Source organism: Lissotriton vulgaris, chromosome 11, assembly GCF_964263255.1.
Source record: "Lissotriton vulgaris chromosome 11, aLisVul1.2, whole genome shotgun sequence".
NCBI classification, from domain to species: Eukaryota; Metazoa; Chordata; class Amphibia; order Caudata; family Salamandridae; genus Lissotriton; species Lissotriton vulgaris.
Genome location: NC_141699.1, coordinates 719964686 through 719990096, shown reverse-complemented (window position 1 = coordinate 719990096; position 25411 = coordinate 719964686). Strand labels below are relative to the sequence as shown.

Below are 25411 nucleotides of genomic sequence, written 5' to 3'. Positions count from 1 at the left end.
CCGAGTGGGCCGGAATGGGTCCTACGAGCAGAACAGGAACAACAATGGTCACTACCGACCCAGAGGAGGAGGAGGGGGCCAAGGACGAGGAAGAGACAATACTCCGGCCGCCCCCGCTACCAGCACCACCCCCCCGGCCAACCGGGGCAGCACCCCGGCGCGACCGGGATACAGAGCCAATGTTACATGTCACCGATGCCAACGAGTCGGCCACTATGCAAACGACCCAAGCTGCCCGCAGTATCAGAGTCCAAGACCCCGCCAGGTGGCCGCCGCGGCACTAGGGGAAGAACAGATCTCCGAGGAACAAGAAACAGGCGAGCAAGAGTATCAAGAGTGGGAGCCAGCCGCCATGACTCTCGCGTGCTTAGGGGGAAGAGACATGGTCCCGCGGGTCCCCCTACCCGCTAACACCCAGAAGTACAGCCAATGGGTGAGCATCAATGGACAGCGGGCCGAAGCCCTTCGAGACACCGGGGCTAGTGTGACAGCCGTCCGCTGCCACCTGGTGACCCCAGAACAATATCTACCGAACATTCTCTGCCCTGTGCGATCAGCCGACAACTCGGAGAGTCTGTGTCGGATGGCCTGCGTCCCCTTTGAGTGGGGAGGGGTCTCCGGCATGTTGAAAGTAACGGTCCGAGACGACGCCCCCGTGGACTGCCTCCTCGGAAATGACCTGGAAAGCTCCCCGTGGGCAGCCGTGGAGCGAAAAGAACACTTGGGGATGTTGGGCGTCCCAGACTGGGCGTGTGTCACCACCCGGTCCATGGCCGCCCGTGCCAACCATCACCCGGAAGAACCAGAATGGCCGGCGCCTCCGCCTCCGGTCGCCCCCGCCGAGACCCCCGACCAGGACATCCCCCTCGAACCTGCTCAACCTTCCGACCTTGCTAATCTTGACCAGTGGGCTCAAGAAGGGGGACCCACACAAGAACAATTTCGTCAGGAGCAGAAGACCTGTCCCTCCCTTGAGGGACTCCGACAACAAGCGCTCGCCCAAAGCGCAGGGGATACCTCCGGAACTCATTGGGTCTACTGGGACAATGACCTATTGTACAGCGAGCAACGAATCGCCGAGCTGGGGGCCAACCGAGTACTAGTGGTGCCCCTCCGCTTCAGAGACTTCCTGCTAAATCTGGCCCACGATGTCCCCCTGGCAGGGCACCTGGGACAAGATAAAACCTACAGCCGCCTAGTGACCCACTTCTTCTGGCCAAAAATGAGAAACGATGTGCACCAGCATTGCCGATCTTGCCCCACGTGCCAAGCTAGTGGGAAGAGCGGCCGCAAGTTAAAGGCCCCCCTGCAACCCTTTCCCGTAGTCACGACCCCATTTGAGAGGGTCGGAATAGACATTGTGGGACCCCTAGACCCGCGTACAAGACAAGGCCATCGTTTCATCCTAGTACTAGTGGACCACGCCACCCGCTACCCTGAGGCTATTCCTCTCCGGACCGTGACAGCCCCAGTGGTCGGCAGGGCCCTGATGGGGATCTTCTCCCGTGTGGGGTTCCCCCGAGAAGTCGTCAGTGACAGAGGCACGAACTTTATTTCCAAATATATGAAGTCCCTCTGGCAACAGTGTGGGGTCACCTACCGCTTCACGACCCCCTATCACCCCCAAGGAAACGGACTTGTTGAGCGGTTCAATCGCACACTAAAAGGGATGATCGGGGGATTGGAAGAACCCCTCCGTCGCCAGTGGGACGTGCTGCTGCCGTGCCTCCTCTTCGCCTACCGGGAGGTCCCACAGAAGTCCCTAGGCTTCAGCCCATTCGAGCTGCTCTATGGGCACCCAGTACGGGGACCACTCAGCCTGATCAAAGAAGGCTGGGAGATGCCTCCGGCCAAGAGTCCTCCAGATGTCTTCCGGTACCTCCTCACCCTCCGCAACCAGTCTCAGCGGTTCAGAGACCTAGCAAAAGCCAACCTAGAGGCCAGTCAAGAGGACATGAAGAAATGGTATGACCAGAACGCCTCATCTATTGAATTCGAGCCGGGGCAACAGGTCTGGGTAATGTCCCCCACAGAACCGTGCGCTCTCCAAGACAAATGGACGGGACCCTTCAAGGTAATCGAGCGCAAGGGTCCTGCCACCTATCTGATCGATATGGAGTCCGCCCGGAATCCGCTCCGAGTCCTCCACACCAACAGACTGAAACCCCACTTTGCACGAACAGAACTCAGCCTCTTGATGGCCACAGACAACGGGGTTGAGGACGACTCCGAGCCTCTCCCTGACCTCTTGCGGACCCAGGAGCAAGACGGCTCCGTGGATGGGGTCCGACTCTCGGAGACCCTCACCCAGGAACAACGCCAAGAGTGCCAAGCCCTCCTATCACGATTTGCCAGCCTGTTCTCCCTCACCCCAGGTGTCACTTCCTGGTGTGTGCACGATGTGGACACCGGAGACAGCCCTCCTATCCGCCACCGGGCCTACCGCGTACCTGATCGGGTACGGGCCTGCATCCAGGCGGAAGTAGCCAAGATGCTCACGCTCGGGGTCATCGAGCCCTCCGACAGTCCATGGGCCAGCCCGGTCGTACTGGTCCCCAAAGCAGCCGCCCCCGGAACCACACCCGAACTCCGGTTCTGTGTCGACTACCGGGGCCTGAATGAAGTCACCAGAACGGACGCACACCCCATCCCCCGGGCAGATGAACTGGTCGACCGAATGGGCGCTGCCCGCTACCTCAGCATCTTCGACCTAACGGCGGGCTATTGGCAGATCGGCCTCACACCCCGAGCACAAGAACGTTCTGCCTTCTCCACCCCCGATGGCCACTATCATTTCACGGTCATGCCCTTCGGCATGAAAAATGCCCCAGCGACTTTCCAACGGCTCGTCAATCAGGTCCTGGCGGGGCTCGAAGAGTTCAGCGCCGCCTACCTGGACGACATCGCTGTGTACAGCCACCATTGGACCGAGCACCTCCACCACCTCCAAGCAGTGTTGCAAGCCCTTCAGCGAGCTGGCCTCACGATCAAGGCCAGCAAATGTCAAATTGGACAAGGGTCGGTGACCTACCTCGGACACCAGGTGGGAAGCGGTCTAGTGGCCCCTCTACAACTGAAAATTGCCGCCATCCAGAACTGGCAACCCCCTATCACTCAAACTGAAATACGAGCCTTCCTGGGCCTCACGGGCTACTACCGAAGGTTCGTGAAAGACTATGGTACCATCGTGGGGCCTCTCACCGAACTCACGTCAAAAAATCAGCCCAAGAAGGTGAACTGGACCCCAGAGTGTCAAGCGGCATTCGAACAGCTAAAGGCCGCCATGTGTTCCGCTCCTGTGCTCCAGGCCCCAGACTACAGCCGAGAGTTCGTCGTCCAGACGGACGCCTCCGACCAGGGCATTGGGGCGGTCCTGTCCCAGGTGAACACCGAAGGCCTTGATCAACCGGTGGCCTTCATCAGCCGGAGACTCCTGCCACGGGAACAACGCTGGAGCACCATAGAGAGGGAAGCCTTCGCTGTGGTATGGGCCCTCAAGAAGCTCCGACCCTACCTTTTTGGCACCCACTTTCGGGTGCAGACTGACCACCGACCCCTGCAGTGGTTGATGCATATGCGGGGGGAAAACCCAAAGCTGCTACGCTGGTCCATCTCCTTGCAAGGTATGGACTTTACCGTTGAACACCGGCCTGGGTCCGACCACGCCAACGCGGATGGCCTGTCCCGGTTTTTCCGCCTCGACGAAGAGAGTCCCCAAGAGGATGGGTAACTCTCCCCGCCTTCAGCTGGGGGGGACGCATGTTGGACAGGCCACATGACGGGCCGCTCTCCCCCGGCTCGACCAGGCCCGAGCCAGTCACGCAAGCACCACACACCACCATTGCACGTCCTACGTCCCCTCAGGGACACCTGCCCTCGAGCATGATAACCTCGTGGGTCCGATCCACTGCCGACCCATGCGCCCAGCCGGGGCCGCCATCTTGGACACTTCGCCACGAGGCAGCCTGGCCCCCGATCGACCTCAACCCTGGGCCTAGCCCGGCCTCAGACATTCCGGCACCACCCTCCACCCAGGAGGTGAGCGAGCTACTTGGCCAGTCAATGGGAGGAAGAGGTGTCGATGGTTCTCCCCCGGCCAGTGCCGCTCGCCCATCGCCTCCCCGGGCGCTGGCTCCACCCCCCTGCTGGGTGTCTGGACTCCCTCATCCCGGACCTCCCGACCTCCAAGTGCGAGGGTCCGGACATCAAAGCACGCCAGCCCTATAACTGGGGCAGCTCCAGAGCAGGAAGGCAGTTGTATCTTGGAGTCGAGAGACGAAAGAAGAACTCATCCTGGACGGACTACTGGCGCTGCCGTAGCTCTGTCCTGTGCACCATCATCCTGCCTGTTGGCGCTGCCACAGCCGTCGTAACCTTCATCCTTCATCGTCGTCCGGATCTGCTGGCGAGGCCGCGGACCGTTGTAACCGTCATCTGCATCGGGACCTGCTTGGCTTCTCCACGGCCCGTCGACCATCCTTCATCCATCTCGGGACCTGCTTGGCTCCTCCACGGCCCGATCAGCAAACCCGCCGAGCTCGAGGATTGAGAGCTATTGAACTCATTGGTAACTAAGACTGTCCCGCTACCCTTTTCCTCAGCCAGAGATCAGAACCGAGGGGACCCCTGAGTCCAGACCTCCTTGTATCATATTGACGTAACCTAAGAATTGCATATAAAGTCTCGTTAACCTTCAATCTTGTGTGGTGTCCGTCTGTGGGGGGGAAGTTACTTATCTGTACAGTCGTTGGAGACGGCTCTCCCTGGAGACCTCTCCCCGTAACCTCGGCCGACCCTCCCGGTCCGTCTAACAACTGATCACAGTGCAACGACGCCCTCTGCCCCGCCCCCAAAACTCACCCAACCCTTAGAACCTCGAAAATAAAACGATAATGAACCGGTTTCATTATAGTTTTATTTTTCAAGTTTTTAAGCTGTCGGTGGAAGGGGGGGGGAGGGGGGCAAAGACTGATCTGCAGATGGCTGGTTCCCATCTTTAATGTCACGGTGAGGGGGGAAAAAGACTCAATGGAACTGTTCTGGTGAAAGTCATTACATAACCCCGGGCAAATTTTCATTTTGCTGTTTAGACAATCCTTCACTTTAGCAATTTCTGGCATACCCATTGTAGTGGATAAGCGAGAGCTGTACGAACCCCATCACAACCTCAGACTCTTATATTGCTGCCTTTCAACTCCTAAAGTTTGTTCTGTGTGTTGTATATTTGCTTTTGTAGGACATTAAACATACCACGTAGGAAACAACCCTATATTAAACCGCTTCCCAATAAATGAAACCACCAATATAAAAACTTTATAAATAATACGAGGCGGCTTCGCAGAAGCACTGCGAGGTGCGTCACAAATCACTGACAAATAAAAATCAACACAGTAAAGGCTGAGCGCTCTCTGGAATCACATGGGTCTCAGCAATACAGGGGCCTCGTGGACGACCACCGACCCCCGAGGCGGAGCGTGCCATGCTAGACCCTATAGTAGTGCTAAATAATACAATATTAATTACGTTCTGGGTTTCTTAACGGTCGAAGGGGTGCACGCAAGAAGGAAATCACACGGTATGCGCCACTGGTGTCACAAGGTGTACTATCTCGGAAGCGAACTAAATGGCAAGCCTTCTTGATTTACTAAAGTATTCTCATTGCATTCCGGGACTTGGCGGATAAATATTCCAACGCCAGTCTTACAATTCTGAAAGAAAAGTACTGATCATAGGTTTGATGCAAATAGCAAATGCGCCCGCATAACATGGAAAGGCAGGAACTGAAGCAACGTGAACCATTCTGAGATGCCAACAGAGACTAATGTCACAGGACATGGTTTGGAAGAGGGGGGTAGAGGGGGCGATGACAGCCATTTATATTATATACAGGGGAAGCCACAGCGGAGAAATGATGGACATTTAATATCCCTGTAGCATCAATGAAGAAGGAACTTGGCTCAGGAACAGCTCGAGCCCGCCCTCAAACTCGCCATAGCTTATGGCTATTTAATTTCCCATCTAGACAGAGTAGGCACTGCCGGGGGGGGGGCATCATATATCACTCCAAGTTCCTTCTTAGTCAGTATCTAGCCCTATTAAACAACACGGATGCTCTCACTTTTTCCCTTAACATTGCTGATAATTTTTCTACCTCTGGAGTGCTCATCTACCGCCCTCCCAAACCGGACGCTAACTTTAGAGAGGTCCTATCATCTGCTATCATGTTCTCTTATTTACAACATGTAAACCTTTTTGGAGTTAGGCGACTGTAACCTACCATACACGTCGATGACTTGCTGCAAAGCTGGTGAACAGGTAACAAAGCTTTGTCTGATCTCAACTTAGTTCAAAGGGTAGAAGGCCCCACACAATGACGGCCACACATTAGTTGCCATCTTCCCTAACATCCCTTCTCTAGAAGTTGGGCCCTCGGTTCTTTTAGCCTGGTCCGACCACCCGCTGGATTCTTTCTCTTTACAGCAGTTTCTCCGGCAGTCCCTCAAAAAGAAAAAGGTATTTCTATACCACCCATGGCACTCTATTTCTGGCATAACTAAGTGTGGCCTGCTCACAAGCTATGGTCGAAACAATCAGTAGACCTAGATACGGCCGTCACTTCATTCGACTCTGCCCTCAAGGCGAATTTTGACAAAATAGCACCATCAAAAAAAGAACACTAGTAGAATGACCTCTACCTCAGCTATGTGGTTCTGTGTCGCACTGAAAAATTGAAAAGTAAAAAGCTAGAGGAAGAGGAAACGTGATTTCGCGGAGGAAGACATGGTTACCTATAAAGTCGCCCTGTCTATTCGCTAAACAAATCGATGATGTAGAAAGTGCTCCTAGAACAATTTTAAAAATGACAAACCCCTTTTCAAAACCAACTGCAGGAAATCAACCCACTCAGTCAACACATGAGTTTGTTGATAATCTGTCAGAATTTCACAATGAAGTTTGTATTATCTATTCTAAAATTGCAAATAATAAATAAGATGCCCCCTCTATGCAATGCACCCATCTGTTTCTCAGATCAAGAACCCACAACTAACTTCTTTTGACAAGATTTCCCCTGCAGGACTCGGAAATCTTGATTCAAAAAGCCCAATCTGGGTCTCCTTTGGACATTTGTCAACCGCACATTCTTAAACTGGCAGTTCATTTCATTAACCTGTATATCAATTCCCTTTCTAACCTTTCCCTCGACCCGGGCTTGGTTCTATCATGTTGGGAAAAAGGCATAAGTGTTTCCTCTCATAATTACCAAACCTGGACCCATCACTGCTAGTTAACTACAGACCTTGCTCTTCTCTCGGTTTTGGGGAAGATTTTTGAGTATCTGGTCGATTCCGGCTTACCAGTAACATTGAGGAAACTAACATTTTACATCCCCCACAATCTGGTTTCCGTGCTGGCTTCTACATAGAGTTGGCACTCTTAGAAGTGACTGATTTATATTAAATCCCGACTTGACGTAGGCACAAATTCTACAGTCATTTCCCCTGATCTATCTGATGCTTTCGATACGGTGTTGCACAACATTCTACTACAACGGCTGGAAAACTCTGGCCAACTGTGGAATACTGCTTAGATGAGCCCCCAGCCCCATTCTTTTTAACATCCATATGGACCCCCTCTCTTCCATCTTACAATCTTGGGGTTTCAACGTGGTGTTCTATGCAGATGACACTCAGTTGATGTATGCCTTCAACCACCTAGATGACGTTGTCACAGCCAACTTCCATGGCTGCCTATCAGCAGTAGCAGAGCAGATGCACAAAAGTTGTGTCTGCTTGAACTCAGAAATATCGGAGGTCCTAGTATTTGGCACATCCTTGGTATTCAGCCAGACCAGTCTGTGGCCCACATAATTAGGCCAACCCCTAGGGGTTAAAACAGAGACTACGCTATTGTATAAGCCACATTTGAAAGCTACCGCAGGAGTCTGTTTTTCCCTGCTGAAATCTTTAAGAAAGACATTTACATTTTTCCTGAACACACCTGTAAAATCATCACTCACACAATAATCGCATCAAGACTGGATTATGGAAACGTGGTGCTTCTTGGGGCTCCTTCAGAAAGGATTAAGACTACAGCGGGTACAGACTGCAGCAGCCAGACTGGTTCTGAACATTCCAAAACGTCAATCAATTTGAGGACGGCCTGAAAACCCTCTACTGGTTAAATACTAGCCAAAGAATAACATTAAAAACTCTCATGATCACGTTGAGGGCAAATCAATGGATGGGCCCGGTATACATCTGCAACAAGATTAAAATATATCATCCCCGCAAACACCTTTGATCTGCCAACCAAAATTTGTTATGCATTCCCAAGATCAATAAATCTACAGCAGGAGGCCACACTTTCACTTTTTTAGCACCAATCCTATGGAATTCTCTCCCTGGATATATTAGGAGTATAAAATCAGGGGCCACCGTTAAGGCACTCCTGAAGACACATTTCTTTTAAAAGATATGGTCAGGATTGATCTGTATAATCACCTGAGAATTCACATCTCTTGCTTTCTTGCTACAGCCCAGCGCGGGGACGCTCCTACTGCAGCAGCTGTTGTGCTTGATAAATCTTGCTCATTCATTCATGGTAAGGGAGAACGATTGATATTTGGCTCAAGGAAGTGTAAAAGTACAGTCGAGGGTGGCGAAAGGGATGGAGGATAAACATGAAATTATCTTGGGGTGATGAAACCGGCCCTTCAAGAATTAAGTGAGTAATCTGATAGTTTAAACTTGGGCAGTTTATTTCTAGGTAAGCCCACGAGACAAGAGTTTAAACAAACTTTGGCAAAGGCAATTTAGCCAATGTGTTTTAAAAAAACGAATCTAGGGGAAAAGGAAAAATGGCAATGGAAGGTGGGTGGGTATTACAGTAAGCAGAATGGGGGGAACCGGCAATTGAGGGTGGTCAGGGGGAAGCAACAAGGATAATGGAGGGTGGGTGTGCACTAAACACCAAAAGCAATTGACGGAGAATGGGTGGGAAAAAGCAATGGAGGGAGTGTGGAAGTGAAGGAACTAAGCTTGAATGGAAAGATGGTGGGTAGGCACAAAGCGGAAAAGAAGGGAAGGTGACCAGTCATCAAACAGCAACAGGGATGGGCGGCTGGTCACTACGTGGCAATGGGGCACTAAGCAGCAACAGGGGAAGGGTGGACAGGCACCAAGCAGCAACTGGGGAAGGGTGGGCGGGCACCAAACAGCAACATAACAGTAAGTGGCTATGGAGGAGGGGAGGGAGGGGTAACACTAAAGAACTTCGAAAATGTGGAGAGGGTGAGTAGAGAAAAAGAAACAGCAGAAATGGAGGAAGCTGAGAGTAGGCAGAAATTAAGCAACAGCAGCAAAGGAGGAAGAGTGGGTGGGGAAAAAAGTAACAGCTGAAATGGAGGGAGGATCGACATGGAAAAAGAAATAGCGGCTACAAAGGGAACAAAGAGTGTAGACAGACAAAAAGCAATGGTGGCAATGGAGGGAGGTTGGGCTGGCAAAAAGGAATGCTCTTTCCTGAACGTGTGTGCTAACAGTAAGAAAAAGAGCAAAAATGTCAAAAAGCACAGAAGAGCTCTCTTCAGTCCACTCAACACCTGCTGTTCTCCGATGGAAGGGTGACACAAAACCTCTTCTCGCAGTGTGGCTGGCACATAAGTGGCATACCGGAAGCCAACACTGCAATGGGAATCTAGGTTACTGGGCTGCCTCTCAGAACAGCGTCTTCATCTCAGTATTTTATTCAGCAGCACTGTAAGAAAACAGGACCAACTATATAAATCAGACTGCCCAACCTCTCTCCCGCACTAACCAGCCAACCACCCCACTTCACAAGGAGCTGGCTGGCCAGGGCAGCTGTGTCTCCCCCTACATAGAATAAGCAACCCCAGATGCTTTTGTGACGGAAGATCTAGCCTGTGAGGTGCAGTGAGCACATGGTCCACATGCAGATAACTCTTGTCATTTAGGGATACAAGAAGCCTAAGCTGCAACAAGAATACTGCAAATCCGCATACTCAATATTTATATAGTCCTTAAGCAGCACACCATCACTTGATTTCGCTCACAGTTGACAATACAAGAGGACTAAGCTACCGTCAAAGGTCATTTACCTCGAATCACCAGTCTTATTCAGCCACAACACATCTCCTCCGGTATATTTAGTTAGTAGGGAGGAAGTACAAACGTCTCACCTTTGGCACAGTGGGATCCCTACCATACCTTTCATTATCACTGCCATTCTGTGCCAGCAACAAGACTTGTCCGTCGTCATCAGAAGTGCATTAGGAACCTAGAATAAGGCTAATCCTAGGGTGTCAGATTTAGTACTTAGCAAGCGGTCTTGCACATTTCTTACTCCGTTTCGAGATTTACCACATGCTCACTTTTTCCAATATGAAATCTGATATCTCAGCTACACCTAAACTCTGGCAGGCTGCCATCTTACTAATGGTCAAAATGACCCTTGGGTCCAGGAGGCAATCACCTCAACTATATCCAAGATCCCCACACCCATCTCTGGACTCCGACACGTAAATATCTTGACAATGCCCTATAGAATCCCTAGCTCTAGCAGGCTGCCATGCTAATGATCTTCGATGGAACTCTGGACTTGAGCACTAAACATATTAGTGATGTGCTGTGGAACGCAATTGTCCTGCAGGTGACCTTAGTTGTGACCCCGAGAAACCTGGGAGAGGGGGCGGGCACTTCAGTTTCAAATGTCCCCAGTTTCTTTCAAGCAGAAAATCTATAGATGTTCCACAGAGCCAAGACTCGGATAGGTGGCTTGCTTAGTAATAACCCAGGTTTCAGCAAGTAGCCATTTTAGTTCTGTCCAGCAGGTCACCAAGCAATCATCATATACCAGATGCTCCCGAGATGAAAGGTAGCCTTCTTGGAGCCGTCCCAAACTGCACATTCCTCTGGCAGGGAGTCAATTTATTGACATCTGCTAAAGCATAAGGTTAGCAAGAGCAGCCATGCTCTTGATGTCGCAAGTGGTCCTGGCTCTTGCATTGGGCCCTACTCTATGCAGCCACTGCAGTAATTTCCCAAAGAACAAGGGACTCCAGAAGTTGTCACGCTTTCTCGACCATCCTAATGAAATTTTAGATGTCATGTGACTCCAGCAACCAGCCTCATTGAGAATACCAAAAATATATTTTGGCTCTGGCGTGTGATAACCTCTTGCTCAGGCGAACTGGCATCATAGTGATGCCTGAAATAAACACTACTGTGCCACATTTCATGCAGAATGCTCATGAAATTAATGTGCAGTTTTGAGAAAAAAATGCAATGTGTACTGACAAATCTGTAAGCTTTGACACTTACGCAAGTTTGCTGCTGGTTTAATGCATCTCCCGACGCTATGAATAGCTCTGTCTGGAGAGTGACAGCCTGGAGGGTAAATTCTCACTTTGTTATCCTCTGGCTCATCTGAAGACTAATTAATGGCAAAACAATGCATTTGATGGGAATGGCGGAGTGCTGGGCTCACTGATACAGTGACAGAAAGGGAAGACGGTTCAAGGAAAGAGTGAGGAAAGACAAAGAAATTAAGAGCATAGCACATGGCGGCAAGACGACTCTCTCAAACCATCACAACTACCAGGGGGCAGAACACAAAGAAGTGGGTAAAAATTAGGGCAAAATGCGCTTTTAATACATAGGTATGGCTCATAGTGAAACCAATATTCTCAGGGCTACACAGAGCTCATGGCCATCTTCAGCGACCATTGTTTTGCAGACCGGTGTGCATGCTCAGTAGTAGACAATAGTGCTTCAGAACATATTTACAAAGAGATGCAGTGTATATTTGCTCCTCGCTTCGGAGGAGAAAAAAACAGAAGCCATCCATGCTGGGCAATACCTGATCAATTACCATCTTTCCACCATATCCAGTTGTACCCTCAGCATTTTAAACATTATCCTCATCTTATCAGATCCGACTATTCCGTGATGTTAATACACCAAGACACTTGCCCACTGGCCTACTTCAATGGTTGCCAATCCCTTCCCCAAGGGCCTCGCTATCCCTTATTTCACGACTTCTCTGAAAAAGGCATTATTGATGCAAAGGTTCTATCCCCTCTTAAAGACGTTAAAGGGTCCAATGGGCTCCCATTCTAGCCAAGGATGTAGAGCCCTCTGGACTTCAGAAGAATATTGCATCCCTGGGACTTTTCCTGAAATTAATTGTTATCAAGAGGCCTAAGGTCATCTGAAACTCCTTCATTCAGCAAAGGTATTGAGTGACCATCAGCACTGTGGAAGAATGGCATCCAATGGGCCGGGCTTTCTCAAGTCAGTGTTTGTGCACGTTTTCTTGCCAACACAGAAATTTGGAGGTTTTGCACCCTTCTATTTGTCGCAAAATGGACACTAAGTTCCTCATAGTGGTGAGTTGCACTGGATTCTGAAAACGAGGAGAGAAGTCTGAGGGGGGATAAAAGAAGGTGAGTCAGAGAGACGAAAAGGAGAGGTGAAAAGGAGGACGCGGAAAAGGAAGCTGTTTTATGAGGCTGAGAACCATTACATCAGTTTTGGCCGCGTTTAATTACAGTAAGGTGGAATTCATCCAAACAGGAACTCACACACCCAGTGACTAGTAGGAGGCCGCTCCCCTTTCCCAGAGAGTCGCACCAATTACTGGATGTTATTCGACAAATAAAAATGACACACTGTTTGTTTAGGTGTTTTATACAGCGCTAACATGCTACCGAAGGTTACGTTAGAGAGCCGCTTGACCCAAAGTATGAAGCAATGCCAAAAAAAGCAATGTTCAGACAGTCTTAGTGACCATTGGGCTTGAAAGCTTATACATTGAGATATGATCTCTTCCTGCTGGCATTTGTTACCTTTCTGGGAAACCTCAGATTAATGTATTTGTATTTATTTATTTACATGAAAGGATCTGAAGATTTCAACAAGCAATGCTGTTATACATAGCAACAGTACAAAAGGGAGTAGTCGATCTGGGTGGCAAACAGATAAAATTGTGTAGGTAGGACGCATGGTGAAAGGTGGCTTTGAACACAAAAACAGACTGAAGGCACAATTATAATACTAATATTGATATTGGGGAATATACACTCCAACATATTTACACTATGGAATGTTTGGGAGGCGTTTGTACTAGGTTGGTGAGCTGCGCTGCAATCACAGGACGACAATCTTAGTTCTGAGGATTCACGGAGTTCAAATGCCCTCTTTGAGCACAAGTGCAGCTAGCAGCCAATGAGTGTGGCTGAGAATAATGCCTGGGCCCAACACGCCAGGTTGGAATAGGTCTCTCGTAGAAGATATTTAAAGAAGCCGCCTCAATGGCTCTCCTTGTGCTGCATTTGTCACCTACTGAGACAAATTTCATACCACTATCTGCAAAATGAATTTACTCTTGATGCTTGAAAAGAAGAGTTTTATTGTAAGCCAGCAGAATAGTAGTCCGTTGATCTAGCGCAGAAGAATAAAAGAATGGGCGTTCTAGGTTTCAGATCAGACGCCTGCAGGTTGATAAAGTATAGCCCAGCGTTTCGTCATGCGCAGAAAATGATGCAGAAAACCACAGGGTGGTATGCTCTGCTGCCACTCCACAAGCAAAGGCCTCTGTAGCTGGGCTAGGGACCTGGCTGGCCTTCTACAGGGTCCAGCTACATTTCTGGGCCACCTCAAGCCTCTGTGACCACAGATGGGAGCTGAGGTAGCCCAACAGGACACCTTGGGTAAATCAGCTAAAGCATAAAATGCAACGGAAATGAGTTGGAAGAAGGAAGGTAATTATCTTGGTAACCAGCACTGTCAAAGCAAAGCCAAAAGATCTCACAGTTGGGACCTACTAGCTTTGCTTGTGGTTTTTAGCAATGCTGTGCAGCATGGCTAACGAATAAGAAGAGAAAAAAAGCCTAGGACATGGCCGCCTGCTTCATTTTGTAGGTGGGTGCACCACGTATGAGCTTTTTTTTTATTCTTGCATACCAAGTAGAGTTGAACCTGTAAATAAAAAAGACCAAAAAAAACAAGCTAAAGGCATTTTTGGGGGGAAGGCAGCAGAATTGAAAATAACACTGTGGCATGTGTGGGGAGGCAACACAGGGCATGTGGTTGTGGGAAGCAACACAGAGGGCGCAGAGAAAAGCAAACTGATGAGAAAACGCAGGGTGCAGAAGCACACAGGGAAAAGCATAACACTGAGCCGAGCGGGGGAGAAGCACAAGGGTAAGAGGGAGAGCCATATGGAGCACGGAGAGAGGCAGAAGAAAAGTACACTAGGAGACAACTGAAGCAAACATGCACTCTTGTGGGGCGATTAGGGCAAAGGAAAAAAATTCTATAAGTGAGTAATGGAAGGACACACACAGGAATATTGGAATTGATCTATGGGAAAGACACACACACACACACAAGATGAACAAGGCAAGTCATCAAATAAGAAGCAGGGACATGAGGGTGACAGTACAGCCAACCAGTGGTATGCAATGGCCAAGTTGCAGGCCGTTCAAGGTTCTAGGTAAGCTCACAATTTATCTTTCGTAACTAAATAGTTGCACTGTCTAATAGCCTCAATCTAAAAGGAGATGGGAAAATATGAAGTTCTCCACCAGGAGTCGACATGGGCATAATGGATATGTAAAAGCAGAAAAATGTAGTTCCTGGAAGGCTTTATATTGTGCAGGGGTTGGGTATGGCCATCAACAAAGGGTCATTGGTATAGGGAGGGTTATGGTGGATGTGCAGGAGTTTATAGCATATGGGTGGGTACTAGGTCGGTATAAGGAATTGGCAGGTTAGAAATGGGCCTAAAGTTAGTTGGTTTGGGCATGCGTGGAATGGTCAATGGTTCTTTGCGGCATGGAGTGGGGTGGGGTAGGGATTGGGGTTAAGTTGGTCTAAAAGATAGGCATCACCCTCAGCTCAACTAGCACATCACTGTACACTCTCAGCTACCGCGGAATCTGGAACGGAACCCACATAGTGAATATCATACACAAGTAAAGAGCCAAGTCTTACCTTCGCACGGACAGGAGATCTTTCCAGCCATCCAATCTGCAACAAAACATAAGAAATGGTATGAGCTAACAGTGGCAGGAGAAAGCTGCATAGAAGCATCTGGTTTGAGCTGCCAGAGACACTCTGGCCAGATGTGCTTTAGCCCACTGTGGCTTTACTCCCAAATCAATGCTACTCAGGGCAGACTAAACTCAATGTGTAATATCAGACTGATCCCCACCAACACATGACAAAATCTGCTTGGCCAATAAGGTGCTCTCGCTAGGTGTCCCAGTTCAGGGCCCTCATTACAATGGGCATGGCAACTCCGAGGAACAATATTATCAATCTAAATATTGGTACTGTATGTTTCAGACTTTTTCCTATGCTGCATTTCCTCTCCGTTGAAAGTTCGGTAGATTGGATTTAGGGATAAAAATTGGAAACACTGCATGTTTCTCATGTTCCAAAATACAAAACTTTGAATAATGTTTTTTTATCCTGCAAACATTTTGTCAGGTTTTACCAGCCGTGATATGGGGGGGGGGGGGGGGGGGGGGGTATGGGGGGGATGCAGGGTGTATTTGAACTGGGAATGAAAGCAGTCAATGTAATGAAGGCCTAAAGCGGCCTATTACAGTAAAATAACTTCAAGATTAGAGTGCCAGTTATTCGAAGGCCAGACCCCATGTTCACTAAACCATGCAGGAAGTAATAAAGCAGGCTTCTTCGCGTTTTCAACCACAACATACGCCATGCAGTCCGCAAAACAGAAACAGTGGTTTATTTACGGACACACTTGAAGTACTGAAAAACTGGAAGGAAGAATAGCTAAAATTATACCTATTAGCAGCTATCAACATACATATTGGTTTATCACTAGGAGAGCTGCAAACACTTCTGATCATGGACTTGGGGCTACTGCATGGAATTAATAGCTGCAGCAGCGCTCTGAGCCTTTGCAGCGTTTGGTGCGTAACAGCTGATGAACCACAACTTAAAGCTTAGCAAAATCAAAATAAGCTTATGGACCTACTTTGCTCTGACTGGCGGTAGCAAGCATCAGGCCTTTCCCCGGTGGGCTGGTTTTGTGCCCCTGCGGGCCGGCTTTGTCACTGAGGGCCGGTTTTCAGTCCACTGTAACAAAAGCGGGAGCGGTGCTTCTAGCTAGCACCCCCTCCACTACGAGGGCCAGTCTAGCAGCAATCTGGCAGTGCTGGTTGCTGTTCCCAGTCCGGCACAGCTGGCAGTAGTTCAATTCAGCCATTTGGGGCAAGTACTAAAAGTTTGCTACTCTAGGGCATTTTTTGTCATGTTTAATGGAATAGGATTAGACCACTTAGACCCAAGGTCCTTTTAGAGTGATGTGACTGGCTGGAGAGGAAATCGCCATCTGATGGCAGAAAGAATTTCCTTAAAAAGTGAGCGAGAACTTCTGGGCGTAAGTGGAATTGCGGACAAACACCTACAACTTCCGCTCTTAATACAAAGCATTACACAAGAAGCAGCGAACAAAAGGTTCAGAGGGCCTGGAAACAAAGCACCAGCAGGCTCACTAAACATCGCACTGGGCGGCAATCTTTGAATGCTAATGAATATATTGTATCATTGTTGTACGGATTTAAAGCGGCCAAAATAATGCTTCTAAATAGATTAAACATACTTGAATGGTAAAATAGTTGTATACTGTAGACTATACCATTCCAAGGTCGTCACCTACTTTAGTACAGTGGCCCAGCCCAAAAACAACCCTGGTCCCAACACAGATGTTCACAGTGCAAATCCTCCACCGTCAAGGTATTGCCAAAGAAGCCAACACCAAAACTCGTTTATTAAGTTAATCTCTGAGATTCCATAGATAAAATACCAAGCTGGTAACCAGTAGGCACACAGTTATAAAATTACAAATATAAAAAATTACAAACAATAGATCAATATACAAGCTACGAGAAAAGGGTCTAACAAGGATTGTCACGTTGCACATCTTCAAATCTAAGTGATCATCACATTTTGCCAATGAACCAATGCGGCCGGATTAGCATTTATCAACGATTTGTCATTGGCAACCCCTCAGTCATACAGTGACAAATTCTGAATATGCACAAGATTACAGAGGGTGAAACAATATTCAACCCCTCCTCAGAGGGTTTAATGGGATTATCAAAATGCACATTTTCTACCTGCAGGATTTGACAGGGCCAAACCCTTGCCTAATACATGGATTCTAGCAGATTTCTGTGACGCAATACCGATCTACAAGTTTTAACACAGTAAATAACAATTCATTCTAACAGGTCTATTGACATTTAACATATGGTTTTCATAATAAATAAGGCCTACTGGGCTCGTTGTAAATTATCATAATAGAGTTATTATACCTATGGCAGTGACCACTTTTTCCTATGAACCAATCAGGCCTATACCGTTTATTACTGGCTTGACGTCGAAAACAACTGTACTCCACATAAACTTTCCCACAAGGCAACTATTAGTACAGTGCCATAAAATTACACGTATGTTCAAAATTACAGTTGGCAGAACAACATATCACCCTTACTAATAAGGCCCAACAATGATTCTCAAACTACAACTCTTCCACTCAGAGGGTTTGTCACAAGGGGTATTTAACAACAAATTCCTTGCATAATATGGTACTCGGGTAAATGCAATGTAGCAAAGTACCTGTCTACAAGCTTTTACACAGTGTAATTGCAATCCATCATTAAAGGTCTATTGGCTTTAACAAGTGCTTTTCCCCCCAATTAAAAAAAGCTAGACCTACTTTTATAATGTTTCATAATAAACAGATCAAGTTTATAGCCTTGATCAATGACTTGGAAACAACTCAGCCCTGCTGTAGTCAATATACACTTTTCCTCAAGGCAAAACGTGCAATATAACCACTCTTTTCAGTGGAATATCACAACTTCTGTCCAATCTAAATCTGTACTCAAGAAAATCAACAGTTTGGTAGAGCCCATCTCTCAGTAGTGCTTTTTTAAAGCTTTTTTTCTGTTGATCACAATTTCTGGAGACCCCCACGCTGTCAAGTCAGACAGAAATAAACATTTTTAAAATTCAAATATTTTACCCCACACAACATTTTAACCGTACATTGGCACGCCGTTTTAAGGGCCCCTGATCTACCACCATGGACCCTACTCTGTATCCTGCATTGCAGCAGCAATCATAGAACCTGTAACCCCAGGTCTCAGTCGTTGGTCTCATCCAGTCAAACCTCCTGGTCTGCCTGGCCATTTAATCAGAGGAATACAATAACAGTTATTGCTTTGATCATTTATATTACCACCGCCTCACACTGAATTAAGATTTCAATAATGGTCATTGGTATTCCCAAACTCACTCGTACTCACTATATAAGCCTCAGCAGGATGAAATCCAGAGGTAACACAGCAACGTTGTGACCAATTGAATACACACAAATCTTTGGAGCAAGTGAAATAATCCACTGATCTAAATCTAATTTTGTGGTTTGGAAGCACAGCCATGCTTTTTACAGTTCTTACTTGCTCCATATTAGTTACCTTCCGTGGCACTGTCATCTCTGGCATAGGCGCCCCTGCAATGACTTGATCGCCTTGATACAGACCTAAACACAAAATGCCGCAATACTGTTATGTTATGTTATTGACTTTTTCTATAGCGCATGACTCACCCAGGGGCATCTCAGCGCTGTACCAATAGAAATCCGGCAGACAAGGACAGAGCGTGTTATATCATGACCTAATTAAAATAGAAACGTTTTTAATTGTTTCCTGAAGATCAAATAGGTACTAGATTGCCGCAAAGCAGTTGGTAAGGAATTCCAAAATTTAGGGGCAATATAGGAAAAGGCTCTGCCGCCTGTACGGGTTAGCCTAATCCGTGGAATCTTCAGGAGAACTAGATCATTAGATCTTAAGTTTCGTTCATGAACTTGTTTAAAAAGTTTATTATGGAGGTATGCTGGTCCCTCTCCTCTGAATGCTTTAAAGGCAAGACAGCATATCTTAAAGACAGATCTCTTTTGGACAGGGAGCCAATGTAAACTGCCTGAGCAGGGGGAGGGATGGGGATCCAGGCGGCGCATTCAAAACCATTCTGGCAGCTGTATTCAGTATAACCTGCAGTTTAGCTAAAGTGGTAGTACCTATTCCTGCCAGCAAGGCATTGCCGTGGTCTAACCTACTCCCTACCATGGCCTGAACCACGGTACGGCGATTATCTAGAGGAAGATATGGAATGATTCTACGTAACAGACGTAGGTTATAGTAGCACGTCCCTGCTATATGCTTAACATTATTTTTCATGTTTAGTGAGTTATCCAGCTGAATTCCCAAACTTTTCACTGAGGTGGCGGGTGTAGGCGCTTCTCCTAACTCTAGGGGCCACCATTCCGACGTCCAGGATCGAGCATCCTTCCCTAAAAGCATGAGTTCTGTCTTCCCAGGATTCAGTTGTAGGCACCGATCATTCATCCAATTAGCAACCGCTAGCATGCCAGCCGAGAAACGCAGTTTTTCGTCCCTGATGTTTTTTCCTATGGGAAATAGTAGCTGCGTGTCATCGGCATACGAGATTATCTCGAAGCCGAAAGATTGGACAGTTTTTGCTAATGGGGCTACATAAATATTGAAGAGGGTAGGGCTCAGGCAAGAGCCCTGTGGAACCCCCTTGTCCAATAAAAATGTGCCTTTAGACACAAATGCTCCAAGTGAGGTGGTCTGCCATCAATCTGCTAAGAAGTTGGTCAGCCACTGAAGAGCTTTACCGCCAATGCCACATTCAGCCAGTCTCTCCGCTAAGCGTTGATGAGATATCGTATCAAACGCAGCGGAGAGATCTAGAAGAATCAGGACCACGGAACCCCCAGCATCGAGGGTACACCTCAATGAGTCAGTAACCGCCAGGATAGCTGTTTCTGTACTGAAACCAGTACGAAATCCTGAATGGGAGGGATCCAATATGTTATTGGTCTCCAGATATTGACTAAGCTGTGTGTTAATTGAGGATTCCAGTAGTTTTCCTAGAAGAGGCAGCAGAGATCTTGGTCTGTAATTATTCAACTCATTAGGATCTGCTGATTGTTTTTTCAGAATGGGGCGGACAGTGGCTTCCTTCCAGGCAGTTGGAATAAGGCCTGTAGCAATGGAGGAATTGAAAATATGTTGGATGATGGGGGCACAAATTGGAGCTAAGAGAGCCATAACTCTCGGAGGACAAATGTCCCTTGGTGAACCCGATTTTGCAGTTAGCAGTAGGTTGTCTATTTCTGCAAGGGAAATGGGCTTGAACTGGTTCAAAGTAGCCTTGGTGGGAATTGGGGGGGTTTGCCCCATTCAAGTTTAAGCAGGAGATGTTAGAATGACTAGTGGGGAAGTTATCATATATTTTGGCAATTTTATCGTGAAAAAAAAAAGCTATGGAATCACATAATGATTGGGATTCAAGTGGCGCTTGTTTACATGCTAGAGGGGAGGCAAAATCTTTAACAATGTCTAACAGAGCCTTGGTGGAGTTCCTGGATTGTTCGATTTGTAAATGAAGGTATGCACAACGGGCTGTTTTTATTGCTTTATGATAATGGGCTAAGGAAGCCTTATAGGCTTCCCTATCTTCAGATCGCTCGTCCTTCCTCTACCTTCTTTCCTGTACTTTGCACTTACATTTCAGGTTTTTAATTCACCCGAATACCAAGGTGTTGTGAGCCGTCTGTGTGGGAGATGTCCTGAAACAGAAGGAATGCCTCTGGATGGAGAAGCTGGTCTCTACTGCCCAAGGACTAAAGAAAATGCATGGTTTATGTAGTACTATTTTCATTCGAAAAGGCTTTATTTCTCACATAAATTATGTTTGCAATTTCCGTAATTTCTTTGTTGAAATCTTTGACAGTCTTTTGTCTATGTTCATTAGCATTACTGTTTTAAGTTTGAACTTGTACTGTCTTCAAAAATCCTTCCCCCCCCCCATTTTATTAAATCTTTTGCACTTTAAGTTATCTCAGGGATCATTCCCAACAACTGTTTCAAGCATTTTTCAGGGCAAGAGTCTTTCTCTCAAGATAAATCTCAAGTGGTATTTTACTTAACCGTTACTACTCAACTAATATTTGGCCCCCCTTTTATTGTTTGTACCATCAGCACTGCGTGACACAAGCTCTCTTTGATAGCAACGTTGAACTTTTGTTCATTGGCAATTCCCTTGCCCTACTGCAAATGCTGACGGCATTATAAGCCCGGATCCGATTATTCCTTTAGCTTTGTAACGATTTTAACTTAGGAACTCTTTGCGCTGTAAATAAATTTGTTTATTTTTCAGTCACGCTAGGGATTTTTTTTAACACGTTTGCACGACTGATGGGTCATTCTTAAGCAATAGATTTGATTTTACGTTTAAAGATCTCACAGATGCTGACAACTGTATTGAAAAAACCGAGGTGAAACATTGACATTATGCATTTGTCCTACAATAATATTATTGGACTTTATCACAATAAACATTTGTTCCCTTACTGAGCAATCTTTTGTGCCACTTGTATTAATATGTTTCCCTTTGGTCTTAAAGATTTTTCACACACTATTCTGGAGTGCGGTTAAGCTTCCACAATAGATTTTATTTTTGTGTCAGCCCCCTGTTCTTGTCTATTACCCACTTTAGTATAGTGCACAGTCCATTCAGCATTCATAATCCCATGTCCTTAGTGTAGGAGAGTACGGTCTGCTTCCTATGGTCACCCCCACTTTTTGCTCTGATATACTGGTTTCTCGACTTTAGTGTAGCTGTGGGTCTGCTAATCGGACCCACAGCCCAGCTGTTCTCTCTCAAAATTCATACCATGTACTTTAGGTACATACCCAATGGGGTATTGGGTCACCTTTCTGAGCCCCTTTATAGTGTACCATAGGTACCCAGGGCATAGGTGCATCCAAGGCATCCAGGAACTGCAGCATGTATTTTGCCACCCCTGGCTGGCCATCCAAATTGACAACTGGCTGATCACTCAGCTGGGGCAAGGTCGTGTAATCACCCCTTGCTTAGGTATAGTATCCCTATACTTACCATTACATATAGACACATATATACCTATAAGTCACTCCTTTGGTAGGACCTGACAATCCTGAAGGCAGAGTGCTTGGTTTTATGTGAGATGGTGCTCTAGCATGAGCTGAGCCTGTCTGCAGCTTGCGGAACCATGTCCTTATAGCTGTTCTATGATATAGCCATATACTCTTAAGTGCATTATAATCCTTGCGGTTAATGCTAACTTTGGTTTGGCTTTATCAAAACATGTCGTGTAAGGTGGCATACGCTTTGGAATACTACCCCCACCCCCCCCCCCCCCGCCAGTCCTGGCGGCGGGGGTAGCATTCCACCCTTCTAGTGGGAGAAGACATGTAGTTGTAGCTTTACCCGGTTAAAGTTAAACAGAGCCTCAGCATCACAAAATGGATGCTGCTGCCACAGACAAGAGTCTGACCTCCTGCTGCTGGACGAAACTCCAGCAGGGGAGGCCTGGACAATAGGTTTTCTGCCTTGGGAGGTACTAGCACCTCCCCAATCAGGCTATAGTGTATTGGGGCAGGGTGGGTTGAATGAAATGAGATACTGCCTGGGGCACACAAGGTGCTCCATGCATAGCCCGGTTCAAAACCAGTTGCTGGGGCACTCCAGCCCCAGCTCTGGCGCGAAACTGGACAAAGGGAAAGGGGTGTAACCGCCCCCTTCCCAGGTTCCACCCATAGGAGAGACCCAAGCAGGTAATCCAGCCCCTTTGATTAGTATAAAGCTAGGACCAGAGTCTAGAGACTTTAGATTATCCTGAACTGAAACTCTGAAACGAAACTCTGGACCTAAGACATTCTACTGCAACTAGAAGACTGAAGAATCTCCCTTGTGGTCAAGGAGTGACCACCCTGTGCAAACAGGCACCAACTAGTGAATTGCCGGTTTGCTTTGTCGACGCTCCTGAAGGATCCAGACGACTGCTTCACAGGACTGGACTTCCAGACTTCACGGACCCCGACCCACACCTCCAGCAAAGCTGAGACCCGTGGCGGACACGAGAGACGTGGGACCGGACACCTGGCCATTTTGCTCTTTGCTAAACTGTGCAGCTTCTGAGGGGTCCTCGAAGTTGTGCATTGGGGATTGAGAAGCCCCGACCCCGAGTCGTAAGTGCACCGAAGCTCAGCCCTCCACGAGTGCCGTGTGGGGCCTGCTCTTGCCTTTCCTCCCGACGCGTCTTTACGGTTGCTAGCCCGCTGGCTAGTGGCTCTCCTGAAGACATCTTTACGAAACAACACCGCTTGCCTGGTTGCTCCGGGCTTGCTCCTGCTTTCCTGTAAAGGAGAAGCTCCCCAGACCTTGCTGGTCTGAACAGAAGCTGATCCTCCCTTCCTGCGTGGGTGGCCTTTGCCAAGGCTTGTTGACTCCAATCCAGAAGCAGACACCGCCAACAGCGAGATCCTTCATGGGACAGTCCAAATCCAGCTCCTGGTAGTCGTCGACGCCTCTTGGTCCACGTGGCTGCAGAGTCAAGCTTCACTTCTTCACCTGTTTGTATCTCGACATCGCCTGGTTCCTTCCTGGTCACTGGCTAGTGACCCAGACTCTGTCCCCTCTGCTTTCAGGTTCTTCACTGCTTTGATCCACCCTTGGATCCCACCGGACATCTTCCTCCTGGTCGCCTGCAGCATCTTTGTGCAGTTCTCCAGAGGATTCGACGACGAACCCCGACACGAAAGAACACCTATGCACCCCGCTTCTCTGGGTGAAGTAACTAGAGTACTCCGGTGCTCCCGTGGGTAATAACTATCCAAGTGTCCTACTTTAACTGGGTTTTTTCCGTAGTCCATCCGGAAGTGTCCAAAATCAACTACTTTGTTAACTTTACGTTCCCACTGAAAGTCTATGAGAACCCGCGTGTGTGTATAGACACTGCACACGCATCCTGTGAGACTCCTACTGTCAGGATTTCAGCTCCTAGCCGCTGTATTCGGAGTGGACATGTGTTGAAGAGGAGTGGTAAGTCTCAGTTATCTTGGAGACAGTTGGTGGCTTACCGTTTCCTGAAGACCTGTTAGACCGTGCTGCCGTTTTCTCTTCACTGTATCCTACATGGAGGCTTCACGATCAAGCCGTTAGCGTTCTAGTGTTTTTTCCTTTTCTTCAGGAGACGGCAGTTCGTGCGCGAGCGCTTATGCTCTGCGCACTTCAACTGTCATTTTCCCGGGTGAAGCTGCGTATTTCCAGTGCTCCGAATATTTCCTGTCAGAACTTCGCGAGGGATTTATTCCGCTCGCCATTTAGCCCTGTACCCGTTTCCGAAGAGTTGGTGTAAGGTCGGAAGCAGTTTGTCACAGTCTTTGTGGGAGAACTAAGGTATTGCGGTGGCTGGTCGTAGGAGAGCAGTCTCTCTTCTCCCAGCTTGCCGCGGACTTTATATATCTAAATTTCTGGCTTACATTGAAGCTGTTTGATCCAGTCTACAGTTTGCTATATTTCCTGAGGGAGAACTTTGAGTACGTCAGAATTCTGTAGCTATTGAAGTAGCGAGTAAATAGTCCAGAAGGTTACTAGAGACTTTTGAATCTAATCTCCAGTGATAGAGCTTATCTACATACAAGTAGGTGAAAATATATTTGTACTTACCAGCTAAATCATTCTTGCTCTATACAGCGTTCACGAAGAAAGGAAACATAAGGACAGTTGCATAAACTTCATCTTAATAAAGACTACAAGAGAGGCAATTACCACTGTTAGCTCAGGTAAACTTATGGAAGAGATTTATAACCAAGTGTGAGCACTTCCTGGGTATAGAACTCAGTTCAGTGAACGAGTAATCTTGTGCTTTGTAATTTCAGGTGTGGGAGTTCCTCACGGAAAAACCCTTCTAGCAAGACACAGCAGTGGCAGTCTCTCTTTCTCTCCACCTCCCCTTTCCCCCTCTTTACTGCTAGTTACAAGAGATTTTGACTGCAGTGGAGTGAGGGAGTTGGGAGCTATCTTCTGATCCTGTGGAAGCCTGGTTCTGGAATTCGACGCTCGACACCTACTTCCTAACCTGTGGTTGTTCAGTGTAGTCCCAGCGATTCCCTAGGCCTATTCACCTGTCCTGAAGTGGTTCATATACTACTTACTTAGTATATGGTTCGTGAGGCCCCTAGGGCAGAATTGTATTCGTGCAACTTATAGTATGCTTATTGAGTAACTTGTGCTGTATCTCGAACTCTGACCTCAAAAAGAGTGCAGAGGGGTTGTGTTAGTATTAAATACATATAGATTTTATATATACCTTGTGTGGTGTCCTTTCATTTGGTATTCAAGGGGTTATTATTGGTAAAACAATTGGCTTCACATGCTCTCTGAAGTATTAGACTAAGACTGCTTTGTCCATGCTACCACTAGTATAGCTGGTC

At 47.5% G+C, this 25411-nt stretch overlaps 1 protein-coding gene across 2 annotated transcripts in view; it reads right to left on the bottom strand.

Annotated features, from left to right (window-relative positions):
- HS6ST1 (heparan sulfate 6-O-sulfotransferase 1) overlaps positions 1 to 25411 on the bottom strand; it is a 233659-nt gene that overhangs the window by 117396 nt on the left and 90852 nt on the right. For both annotated transcript variants that reach the window (XM_086943801.1, XM_086943800.1), the window contains exon 2: positions 15015 to 15050. In XM_086943801.1, the coding sequence (XP_086799927.1) occupies positions 15015 to 15050 (36 nt within the window). The remainder of the gene's footprint in view (positions 1 to 15014; positions 15051 to 25411) is intronic.